Genomic DNA, 13,537 nt, shown 5'->3' with positions numbered 1-13,537 from the left:
AGTCTCTGCTCTCTCCTGCGTTACATACAGTCTTTGCTCTCACACTGCTCTCTCCTGCGTTACATACAGTCTCTGCTCTCTCTCCTGCGTTACATACAGTCTCTGCTCTCTCCTGCGTTACATACAGTCTCTGCTCTCACACTGCTCTCTCCTGCGTTACATACAGTCTCTGCTCTCACACTGCTCTCTCCTGCGTTACATACAGTCTCTGCTCTCACGCTGCTCTCTCCTGCGTTACATACAGTCTCTGCTCTCACACTGCTCTCTCCTGCGTTACATACAGTCTCTGCTCTCACGCTGCTCTCTCCTGCGTTACATACAGTCTCTGCTCTCACGCTGCTCTCTCCTGCGTTACATACAGTCTCTGCTCTCACGCTGCTCTCTCCTGCGTTACATACAGTCTCTGCTCTCACACTGCTCTCTCCTGCGTTACATACAGTCTCTGCTCTCACGCTGCTCTCTCTCCTGCGTTACATACAGTCTCTGCTCTCACGCTGCTCTCTCCTGCGTTACATACAGTCTTTGCTCTCACACTGCTCTCTCCTGCGTTACATACAGTCTCTGCTCTCACGCTGCTCTCTCCTGCGTTACATACAGTCTCTGCTCTCACGCTGCTCTCTCCTGCGTTACATACAGTCTCTGCTCTCACACTGCTCTCTCCTGCGTTACATACAGTCTCTGCTCTCACACTGCTCTCTCTCCTGCGTTACATACAGTCTTTGCTCTCACACTGCTCTCTCCTGAGTTACATACAGTCTTTGCTCTCACACTGCTCTCTCTTGCGTTACATACAGTCTCTGCTCTCACACTGCTCTCTCTCCTGCGTTACATACAGTCTCTGCTCTCACACTGCTCTCTCTCCTGCGTTACATACAGTCTCTGCTCTCACACTGCTCTCTCCTGCTTTACATACAGTCTCTGCTCTCTCCTGCGTTACATACAGTCTCTGCTCTCACGCTGCTCTCTCCTGCGTTACATACAGTCTCTGCTCTCACAATGCTCTCTCCTGCGTTACATACAGTCTCTGCTCTCACAATGCTCTCTCCTGCGTGACATACAGTCTCTGCTCTCTCTCCTGCATTACATACAGTCTCTGCTCTCACACTGCTCTCTCCTGCGTTACATACAGTCTTTGCTCTCACACTGCTCTCTCCTGCGTTACATACAGTCTCTGCTCTCACGCTGCTCTCTCCTGCGTTACATACAGTCTTTGCTCTCACGCTGCTCTCTCCTGCGTTACATACAGTCTCTGCTCTCACACTGCTCTCTCCTGCGTTACATACAGTCTCTACTCTCACACTGCTCTCTCTCCTGCGTTACATACAGTCTCTGCTCTCACACTGCTCTCTCCTGCGTTACATATAGTCTCTGCTCTCACGCTGCTCTCTACTGCGTTACATACAGTCTTTGCTCTCACACTGCTCTCTCCTGCGTTACATACAGTCTCTGCTCTCTCCTGCGTTACATACAGTCTCTGCTCTCACGCTGCTCTCTCCTGCGTTACATACAGTCTCTGCTCTCACACTGCTCTCTCCTGCGTTACATACAGTCTCTACTCTCACACTGCTCTCTCTCCTGCGTTACATACAGTCTCTGCTCTCACACTGCTCTCTCCTGCGTTACATATAGTCTCTGCTCTCACGCTGCTCTCTACTGCGTTACATACAGTCTTTGCTCTCACACTGCTCTCTCCTGCGTTACATACAGTCTCTGCTCTCTCCTGCGTTACATACAGTCTCAGCTCTCACACTGCTCTCTCCTGCGTTACATACAGTCTCTGCTCTCACGCTGCTCTCTCCTGCGTTACATACAGTCTCTGCTCTCACACTGCTCTCTCCAGCGTTACATACAGTCTTTGCTCTCACACTGCTCTCTCCTGCGTTACATACAGTCTCTGCTCTCACACTGCTCTCTCCTGCGTTACATACAGTCTCTGCTCTCACACTGCTCTCTCCTGCGTTACATACAGTCTCTGCTCTCACGCTGCTCTCTCCTGCGTTACATACAGTCTCTGCTCTCACGCTGCTCTCTCCTGCGTTACATACAGTCTCTGCTCTCACCCTGCTCTCTCCTGCGTTACATACCGTCTCTGCTCTCACACTGCTCTCTCTCCTGCGATACATATAGTAACTGCTGATACCGGCATTAGCACACAGTCACAGACGCACGGCTGTACACCGGGGGAAGGGCTGATACCGGCATTAGCACACAGTCTCAGACGCACGGCTGTACACCGGGGGAAGGGCTGATACCGGCATTAGCACACAGTCACAGACGCACAGCTGTACACCGGGGGAAGGGCTGATACCGGCATTAGCACACAGTCACAGACGCACAGCTGTACACCGGGGGAAGGGCTGATACCGGCATTAGCACACAGTCACAGACGCACAGCTGTACACCGGGGGAAGGGCTGATACCGGCTTTAGCACACAGTCTCAGACGCACGGCTGTACACCGGGGGAAGGGCTGATACCGGCATTAGCACACAGTCACAGACGCACGGCTGTACACCGGGGGAAGGACTGATACCGGCATAATCACACAGTCACAGACGCACGGCTGTACACCGGGGGAAAGGCTGATACCGGCATTAGCACACAATCACAGACGCACGGCTGTGCACCGGGTGAAGGGCTGATACCGGCATTAGCACACAGTCACAGACGCACGGCTGTACACCGGGTGAAGGACTGATACCGGCATTAGCACACAGTCACAGACGCACAGCTGTACACCGGGGGAAGGACTGATACCGGCATTAGCACACAGTCACAGACACATGGCTGTACACCGGGGGAAGGGCTGATACCGGCATTAGCACACAGTCACAGACGCGCGGCTGTACACCGGGTGAAGGACTGATACCGGCATTAGCACACAGACGCACGGCTGTACACCGGGGGAAGGACTGATACCGGCTTTAGCACACAGTCACAGACGCACGGCTGTACACCGGGTGAAGGACTGATACCGGCATTAGCACACAGTCACAGACGCACAGCTGTACACCGGGGGAAGGACTGATACCGGCATTAGCACACAGTCACAGACACATGGCTGTACACCGGGGGAAGGGCTGATACCGGCATTAGCACACAGTCACAGACGCGCGGCTGTACACCGGGTGAAGGACTGATACCGGCATTAGCACACAGACGCACGGCTGTACACCGGGGGAAGGACTGATACCGGCATTAGCACACAGTCACAGAGGCACGGCTGTACACCAGGGGAAGGACTGATACCGGCATTATCATACAGTCACAGACACGCGGCTGTACATCGGGGGAAGGGCTGATACCGGCATTATCACACAGTCACAGACACATGGCTGTACACCGGGGGAATGGCTGATACCGGCATTAGCACACAGTCACAGAGGCACGGCTGTACACCGGGGGAATGGCTGATACCGGCATTAGCACACAGTCACAGACGCACGGCTGTACACCGGGGGAAGGACTGATACCGGCATTATCACACAGTCACAGATGCACGGCTGTACACCGGGGGAAGGGCTGATACCGGCATTATCACACAGTCACAGACACGCGGCTGTACACCGGGGGAAGGGCTGATACCGGCATTATCACACAGTCACAGACACACGGCTTTACACCGGGGGAAGGGCTGATACCGGCATTATCACACAGTCACAGACACGCGGCTGTACACCGGGGGAAGGGCTGATACCGGCATTATCACACAGTCACAGACACACGGCTTTACACCGGGGGAAGGGCTGATACCGGCATTAGCACACAGTCACAGAGGCACGGCTGTACACCGGGGGAAGGGCTGATACCGGCATTGGCACACAGTCACAAACGCACGGCTGTACACCTGGGGAATGGCTGATACCGGCATTAGCACACAGTCACAGACACATGGCTGTACACCGGGGAAGGGCTGATACCGGCATTATCACACAGTCACAGACGCACGGCTGTACACCGGGGGAATGGCTGATAACGGCATTATCACACAGTCACGGACACACGGCTGTACACCGGGAGAAGGGCTGATACCGGCATTAGCACACAGTCACAGACGCACGGCTGTACACCGGGGGAAGGGCTGATACCGGCATTATCACACAGTCACAGACACATGGCCGTACACCGGGGGACGGAGTGATACCGGCATTAGCATAAAGTAACAGATACAACTACGGCTGAGGTCGCTAAAGTGTTTGCAGCAGCGAGTGAGAGGGTATATGCAATGAGTGGGAAATGTGTCTGAGTTGCCGGCAGTGCGGGCATTCGGGCGAGAATGCCTGCATTTTTAAAGTGGAAATAATTTATAGGGCAAAACCAATCAGGTTGGTTTTCCCTTGTAAGTGATTGCTGCTTTAAAAATGTGGGCATTCCCGCCTTAAGTCCTGCATTTCTGGCAATCCGCACCCTGTTACATTTACCCCATAGTCTTTGTTGTCCCTCCCATGTAGCCTGCACCCAATTCTCCCATTCTGTTGTTATGTCTGAGACCCCCGGACTGTTGTGCTGAGCCCCCACCCTCTCTGCCCGCAGCCCCCTGCTAGATCCTCCCTGTAATAAAGTGATATATACGTGACCCAGAGATATATATACGTGTCCTGTGGTTCTTGCGTGTCAGGTTTTGACGTGTCGCTTTCTGTCCTGGCAGAGGGGATTGGTTACTGAGTTTCGTGTACCGCAGTTCTTCAGTGAAGCTGAATGTGGCTGGATTACAACCGGTAAACCTGGATGACAGGAGAATGGTTAACGTGGACTTGTCTTCCGTGGTACGTGGACGTTTCCTTTATTTTACTTTATCTGCCGTTAAAAAAAAAAAGCTGATGATGAAAAAAGAGGTTGTAGCGTTTATAAAAGATTCCTCCATTCTTAGGGACCTGTCCTTTTATCAGTGGTGTATTTTGGGAAGGGGGGCTATTTTATTGGCTATAATAATGTAGGTTGTTCCGCTGCTGTCATTGGTGGTCATTCCGAGTTGTTCGCTCGCTAGCAGTTTTTAGCAGACGTGCAAACGCTATGCCGCCGCCCACTGGGAGTGTATTTTAGCTTAGCAGAAGTGCGAACTAAAGGATTGCAGAGCGGCGGCAAAGTTTCTTTGTGCAGTTTTAAAGTAGCTCAAAACCTACTCAGCGCTTGCGATCACTTCAGACTGTTCAGTTCCTGTTTTGATGTCATGAACACGCCCTGCGTTCGCCCAGCCGCGCCTGGGTTTTTCCTGGCACGCCTGCGTTTTTTTCGACCACTCCCATAAAACGGTCAGTTGACACCCAGAAACGCCCACTTTATGTCAATCACTCTGTGGCCAGCAGTGCGACTGAAAAGCTTCGCTAGACCCTGTGTGAAACTACATCGGTCGTTGTAATAGTACAACGCGCATGCACATTGCACCGCATGCGCAGAAGTGCCGGTTTTTTGCCTCATCGCTGCACAGCGAACGGATGCAGCTAGCTATCAACTCGGAATGACCACCATTAGTGGCTACACCTCTTGTTGCCACAGTGTATAATAAAATATATTCCAGCCCGTGGAATTCAGCATAGCTTTGGCTTCTTCTGAGGTTGTCTTCATAAATATATATTATCCTTGAGTAAAATGAAGCACCATTCCCCGTCATGTCGGAATAAGAGCGGCCGCGTCTGCGTCACCATTCTATCAGAGTTCTTATCGGACTGCGTTCCACGTGATGGCCCGGATCTCAGGTACTGAGAGCGCAGTCTTCCATAATCCGCGCCCTTGTCATCCGGGATCATCTCTGAGAGCTGAGAGTGCAGGAGCAGGCTGTGGGTATAATGCCGCCCCCCGCCTCTCGCCCACTTCACACCGCGCGCTGTCATGATTGCATTACTCTTCTAGGAAATGAAGTAGCCTCTTTGTTTCTAGTTGCGAGCAAACCTAATTATTTTTAAATCCACTTTCCCCTGGCTTCCATCGTTATACCTTGTTATCAGCTGCAGGATTAGCCGGCACGGCACTCCACGTGTGAGTGTCTGCCGTTCTACGAGCAGCATTTCCCCCCCGTCCTAATCCCTGTATTTACCAGTAATGCAATGAGTAATGAGCGCCGCGCCAAGTCAAAAATAAATGTCCCAGAATCTTCCCACGAACGACTTTAAGTAGAAAATATAAATAGTCATTTATTAAAAAGTATTCCTACCCCACGTGATTGCAGGGTCACGTCAGCTCTGTGCCTCAAAAATCACACATAACGGACCAACGGGGGCGCTCCGTGCTCAACTTCGCCATCCACCCGCCCCAAATCAGGGCGCTCACTCCTCTGAAAGCCGCGTTAGCGCTGCAGTGCCGCCCTTTGGCACTTTGGAACGTGTTGCAGAATTGCGTCTGGTCCAAGCCTGGGCGGAGTAACGTGAATCTTGCTTTCTCCAGCTGCTGATCTCCATGCGATAAAACCATAGATTGCTGCATTTATTTAACATGAGCGCATTATGGCCCCGGAGATGCTAATGGACCGACTTGAGACTCTGTAAAGAGCGCCCAAGCGTGGCTGAGTGGGGTGTGGTTCGTTTTATCGACAGTATCTAGGTCGACAATGTTTAGGTCGACCACCACTAGGTCGACATGGATGGAAGGTCGACAGGGTTGCTAGGTCGACATGTGCTAGGTCGACAGGTCTAAAGGTCGACATGAGGATTTTTTTAAAAAAAAATTGTCGTTTTCTTCGTAAAGTGACCGGGATCCCAAATTAGTGCACCGCGTCCCCTCGCATGGCTCGCTTCGCTCGCCATGCTTCGGGCATGGTGCCTTCGCTCGGCACACTTTACCGTTCCAATCGTAGTCCACGTGGATCGTTAAGTATGAAAAAATCCACAAAAAAAAAAAAAAAGTGAAAAACTCATGTCGACCTTTAGACCTGTTGACCTAGCACATGTCGACCTAGAAACCCTGTCGACCTTCCATCCATGTCGACCTAGTGACTGTCGACCTAAACATTGTCGACCTAGACACTGTCGATCTTCAGACCGGATCCCGGCTGAGTGATGGTCCACCGGGAGATTGCCGTCAGGTGACGGGCGTAATGAGAGGACAGCTTCCAGCTAGCTTTACCTCCGTTCTACATGGGAAGCCATCGGAGCTCATCTGGGATCTGGGTAGACTGACAGCTGTGATTACATACAGTACACCGGGGGTACAAAAAAAATAAAAGTTTGCTATTTGAGTAGTTGAAGTGTTTTATGGAAGTGCCGCTGTTTCGCTGAGTAAATGTTTTCTGAGTCAGTAGAGCGGACGGACTGCGAGATGTGAGTGCTACGGGGAAAACAGTGTATAACGTTGTGGGATCTATTAATCCAGAGGCTTTATACGTTCGGATTTGCAGATAGGCGGATTGGAGCGTTCTGCCTAAATGACACTTAATGTCATGTATAAATCTCACCCACCCCACACTACCCCCCACCCAATAGCACCCAGCTAAATGTTTAGCACCCAGCTAATTGACTGTGATATCTTGTAGCTGCCGTCAGTCACCTGCTCCCACTGCCAGCGGAATTCAGCGTGGAGAAAGATACACTGAACCATGGTTTCCTGCTGTGTTTCCCCCCAGTGATAGCGACGGATGTACTAAGGTGGAATGGAGACGTGTGGTGCACTTTGTCCTTTTGCAACAAGCGCATTTGAAATGTCTGTGCAATGGGCATACATCAAAATCGTCTAACATTTCAGTGCTAAACAATTAGGACAAATTATCATCCTTGGTATGAGAGAACACACCCCAGTATTGTTGGAGCCGTGCCCCTAATCCTGCAGTAATACACCCTGGTTGGTGTACCAAAATTCTGACCATCCCTACAAAAGAGAAGTGTTGGTCGTGAACAGCATTTTAGTCTGCCCGTCACGTGTGTTGGACAACGATGCACTTACTGTGTCTTTATACATGTATATACCTCAATGACGGCGGTCACAAGGCACAGATTCCTTTGAATAGTACACAAAAATCTATTTTTTGCATGTTGTCCTGTTATATTATTTGTAATATGTATTTATACAGCCCACATGAACTGAAGCCAGCTTTTACTTGAATGTCAGTGTCCTTAAAGGAAACAAAGCAATAGGTAGACAGAAAGCATCACGACTCTTACATAATCAATAGTAAATATCAGTTTGCTTGCAGCAAGCGAGGGTGAAGTTGTGCTAAAGCTATCAAACACTGGCAGCAAGAACACACAACACACAGCTACACTCCGCGGGGCAAACTTGAGAATCACAGGTTACAGCTGAAAAGTCAATAGACAGTCTGCACTCTATAGGCTGCCAGCCTGAGGCCTAGGTGTGGCAATAACTCAGAACAGTGCACAGCAATGAGAAGAGATATTATACCATCCCGCTCACCTATCCAATGCATGAATCAGATCACATGACAAATAATGGCGCTGTATACACCGAGTAAGACAACGCATATATAGGGGGCAATTCAATTGCCGACGAAAACGCATTTTCACTGTAAAAAGATGCGTAATTATCGCTAATTGCGGTCAATTTGGCAAACGTTTTTGCAGTAGTTTTACTGCAAAGTTCAGTTCACCAACTCTGAGCAGGGTAATAAACTTGGGGAAAATCCCTATTTCTCTGACGTCCTAAGTGGATGCTGGGGACTCCGTCAGGACCATGGGGAATAGCGGCTCCGCAGGAGACAGGGCACAAAAGTAAAAGCTTTAGGATCAGGTGGTGTGCACTAGCTCCTCCCCTTATGACCCTCCTCCAAGCCTCAGTTAGATCTTTGTGCCCGGCCGAGAAGGGTGCAATCTAGGTGGCTCTCCTAGAGAGCTGCTTAGAGTAAAAGTTTTGTTAGGTTTTTTATTTTCAGTGAGTCCTGCTGGCAACAGGCTCACTGCATCGAGGGACTTAGGGGAGAAGGAGTGAACTCACCTGCGTGCAGGATGGATTGGCTTCTTAGGCTACTGGACACTAGCTCCAGAGGGACGATCACAGGTACAGCCTGGATGGGTCACCGGAGCCGCGCCGCCGACCCCCTTGCAGATGCTGAAGAGAGAAGAGGTCCAGAAATCGGCGGCTGAAGACTTCCCAGTCTTCTTAAGGTAGCGCACAGCACTGCAGCTGTGCGCCATTGCTCTCAGCACACTTCACACCAACGGTCACTGAGGGTGCAGGGCGCTTGGGGGGGCGCCCTGGGCAGCAATGAAAGTACCTATGCTGGCTAAAAATACATCACATATAGCCCCTGGGGCTATATGGATGTATTTAACCCCTGCCAGGTTGTCAGAAAAACGGGAGAAGAAGCCTGCCGAAAAAGGGGCGGGGCCTATTCTCCTCAGCACACAGCGCCATTTTCCCTCACAGAACTGCTGGTGGGAAGGCTCCCAGGCTCTCCCCTGCACTGCACTACAGAAACAGGGTTAAAACAGAGAGGGGGGGCATTTTTGTGGCGATATTATTACATATTAAGATGCTATAAGGGAAAACACTTATATAAGGTTGTCCCTGTAAAATTATAGCGTTTTGGTGTGTGCTGGCAAACTCTCCCTCTGTCTCCCCAAAGGGCTAGTGGGGTCCTGTCCTCTATCAGAGCATTCCCTGTGTGTGTGCTGTGTGTCGGTACGTGTGTGTCGACATGTATGAGGACGATGTTGGTGAGGAGACGGAGCAATTGCCTGTAATGGTGATGTCACTCTCTAGGGAGTCGACACCGGAATGGATGGCTTATTTAGGGAATTACGTGATAATGTCAACAAGCTGCAAGGTCGGTTGACGACATGAGACGGCCGGCAAACCAATTAGTACCTGTCCAGGCGTCTCAAACACCGTCAGGGGCTTTAAAACTCCCATTACCTCAGTCGGTCGACACAGACACGGACACTGACTCCAGTGTCGACGGTGAAGAAACAAACGTATTTTCCATTAGGGCCACACGTTACATGTTAAGGGCAATGAAGGAGGTGTTACATATTTCTGATACTACAAGTACTGCCTGTAGTTTTTCCTGAATCAGATAAATTAATTGAAGTGTGTGATGATGCGTGGGTTTCCCCCGATAGAAAATTAAAGGCGCTCACACGCTTATCAAAACAAGTGGCGTTACCGTCTCCAGATACGGCCGCCCTCAAGGAGCCAGCTAATAGGAGGCTGGAAAATATCCTAAAAAGTATATACACACATACTGGTGTTATACTGCGACCAGCGATCGCCTCAGCCTGGATGTGCAGCGCTGGGGTGGCTTGGTCGGATTCCCTGACTGAAAATATTGATACCCTTGACAGGGACAGTATTTTATTGACTATAGAGCATTTCTATATATACGAGATGCACAGAGGGATATTTGCACTCTGGCATCATGAGTAAGTGCGATGTCCATGTCTGCTAGAAGATGTTTATGGACACGACAGTGGTCAGGTGATGCAGATTCCAAACGGCACATGGAAGTATTGCCGTATAAAGGGGAGGAGTTATTTGGGGTCGGTCCATCGGACCTGGTGGCCACGGCAACAGCTGGAAAATCCACCTTTTTACCCCAAGTCACATCTCAGCAGAAAAAGACACCGTCTTTTTAGCCTCAGTCCTTTCGTCCCCATAAGGGCAAGCGGGCAAAAGGCCAGTCATATCTGCCCAGGGGTAGAGGAACGGAAGAAGACTGCAGCAGGCAGCCCCTTCCCAGGAACAGAAGCCCTCCACCGCTTCTGCCAAGTCCTCAGCATGACGCTGGGGCCGTACAAGCGGACTCAGGTGCGGTGGGGGGGGTCGTCTCAAGAGTTTCAGCGCGCAGTGGGCTCACTCGCAAGTGGACCCCTGGATCCTACAAGTAGTATCCCAGGGGTACAGATTGGAAATTCGAGACGTCTCCCCCTCGCAGGTTCCTGAAATCTGCTTTACCAACGTCTCCCTCCGACAGGGAGGCATTATTGGAAACAATTCACAAGCTGTATTCCCAGCAGGTGATAATCAAAGTACCCCTCCTACAACAAGGAAAAGGGTATTATTCCACACTATTTGTGGTACTGAAGCCAGACGGCTCGGTGAGATCTATTCTAAATCTGAAATCTTTGAACACTTACATACAAAGGTTCAAATCAAGATGGAGTCACTCAGAGCAGTGATAGCGAACCAGGAAGAAGGGGACTATATGGTGTCCCTGGACATCAAGGATGCTTACCTCCATGTCCCAAATTGCCCTTCTCACCAAGGGTACCTCAGGTTCGTGGTACAGAACTGTCACTATCAGTTTCAGACGCTGCTGTTTGGATTGTCCACGGCACCCCGGGTCTTTACCAAGGTAATGGCCGAAATGATGATTCTTCTTCAAAGAAAAGGCGTCTTAATTATCCCTTACTTGGACGATCTCCTGATAAGGGCAAGGTCCAGAGAACAGTTGGAGGTCGGAGTAGCACTATCTCAAGTAGTTCTACGATAGCACGGGTGTATTCTAAATATTCCAAAATCGCAGCTGATTCCGACGACACGTCTGCTGTTACTAGGGATGATTCTGGACACAGTCCAGAAAAAGGTGTTTCTCCCGGAGGAGAAAGCCTGGGAGTTATCCGAGCTAGTTAGGAACCTCCTAGAACCAGGCCAAGTGTCAGTGCATCAATGCACAAGAGTCCTGGGAAAAATGGTGGCTTCTTACGAAGCGATTCCATTCGGCAGATTTCACGAAATAATTTTTCAGTGGGATCTGCTGGACGAATGGTCCGGATCGCATCTTCAGATGCATCAGCGGATAATCCTGTCTCCAAGGACAAGGGTGTCTCTTCTGTGGTGGCTGCAGAGTGCTCATCTACTAGAGGGCAGCAGATTCGGCATTCAGGACTGGGTCCTGGTGACCACGGATGCCAGCCTGAGAGGCTGGGGAGCAGTCACACAGGGAAGAAATTTCCAAGGAGTATGGTCAAGTCTGGAGACTTCTCTCCACATAAATATACTGGAGCTAAGGGCAATTTACAATGCTCTGAGCCTAGGAAGACCTCTGCTTCAAAGTCAACCGGTGCTGATCCAGTCGGACAACATCACGGCAGTCGCCCACGTAAACAGACAGGGCGGCACAAGAAGCAGGAGGGCAATGGCAGCAAGGATTCTTCGCTGGGCGAAAAATCATGTGATAACACTGTTAGCGGTGTTCATTCCGGGAGTGGACAACTGGGAAGCAGACTTCCTCAGCAGGCACGACCTCCACCCGGGAGAGTGGAGACTTCATCTGGAAGTCTTCCACATGATTGTGAACCGTTGGGAAAGACCAAAGGTGGACATGATGGCGTCCCGTCTGAACAAAAAACTGGACAGGTATTGCGCCAGGTCAAGAGACCCTCAGGCAATAGCTGGGACGCTCTGGTAACACCGTGGGTGTACCAGTCGGTGTATGTGTTCCCTCCTCTGCCTCTCATACCCAAGGTACTGAGAATTATAAGAAGGAGAGGAGTAAGAACTATACTCGTGGCTCCGGATTGGCCAAGAAGGACTTGGTACCCGGAACTTCAAGAGATACTAAGAAGGGACTTGCTTCAGCAAGGATCATGTCTGTTCCAAGACTTACCGCGGCTGCGTTTGACGGCATGGCGGTTGAACGCCGGATCCTAAGGGAAAAAGGCATTCCGGAAGAGGTCATCCCTACCCTGGTCAGAGTCAGGAAGGAGGTGACCACACAACATTATCACCGCATTTGGCGAAAATATGTTGCATGGTGTGAGGCCAGGAAGGCCCCCACGGAGGAATTTCAACTCGGTCGATTCCTACATTTCCTGCAAACAGGAGTGTCTATGTGCCTCAAATTGGGGTCCATTAAGGTTCAAATTTCGGCCCTGTCGAATTTCTTCCAGAAAGAATTGGCTTCAGTTCCTGAAGTCCAGAAGTTTGTCAAGGGAGTACTGCATATACAACCCCCTTTTGTGCCTCCAGTGGCACTGTGGGATCTCAACGTAGTTCTGGGATTCCTCAAATCACATCGGTTTAAACCGCTCAAATCTGTGGATTTGAAATATCTCACATGGAAAGTGACCATGCTGTTGGCCCTGGCCTCGGCCAGGCGAGTGTCAGAATTGGCGGCTTTGTCTCACAAAAGCCCATATCTGATTGTCCATTCGGACAGGGCAGAGCTGCGGACTCGTCCCCAGTTTCTCCCTAAGGTGGTGTCAGCGTTTCACCTGAACCAGCTTATTGTGGTACCTGCGGATACTAGGGACTTGGAGGACTCCAAGTTGCTAGATGTTGTCAGGGCCCTGAAAATATAGGTTTCCAGGACGGCTGGAGTCAGGAAAACTGACTTGCTGTTATCCTGTATGCACCCAACAAACTGGGTGCTCTTGCTTCTAAGCAGACGATTGCTAGTTGGATGTGTAGTACAATTCAGCTTGCACATTCTGTGGCAGGCCTGCCACAGCCAAAATATGTAAATGCCCATTCCACAAGGAAGGTGGGCTCATCTTGGGCGGCTGCCCGAGGGGTCTCGGCTTTACAACTTTGCCGAGCTGCTACTTGGTCAGGGGCACACCATGGCTGAGGAGGACCTGGAGTTCTCTCACTCGGTGCTGCAGAGTCATCCGCACTCTCCCGCCCGTTTGGGAGCTTTGGTATAATCCCCATGG

The 13,537-nt window shown here is 50.7% G+C and overlaps 1 protein-coding gene across 4 annotated transcripts in view; it reads left to right on the top strand.

Annotated features, from left to right (window-relative positions):
• Nucleotides 1–13,537, top strand: part of TMCO4 (transmembrane and coiled-coil domains 4) — a 146,734-nt gene that overhangs the window by 125,749 nt on the left and 7,448 nt on the right. For all 4 annotated transcript variants that reach the window (XM_063942144.1, XM_063942145.1, XM_063942146.1 and 1 more), the window contains one exon: nt 4,648–4,765. In XM_063942144.1, coding sequence (XP_063798214.1) covers nt 4,648–4,765 — 118 coding nt within the window. The remainder of the gene's footprint in view (nt 1–4,647; nt 4,766–13,537) is intronic.

The sequence above is a fragment of the Pseudophryne corroboree genome, chromosome 10 (genome assembly GCF_028390025.1).
Source record: "Pseudophryne corroboree isolate aPseCor3 chromosome 10, aPseCor3.hap2, whole genome shotgun sequence".
NCBI lineage: Eukaryota > Metazoa > Chordata > Amphibia > Anura > Myobatrachidae > Pseudophryne > Pseudophryne corroboree.
This window is presented reverse-complemented; position numbering and strand designations above follow the sequence as displayed.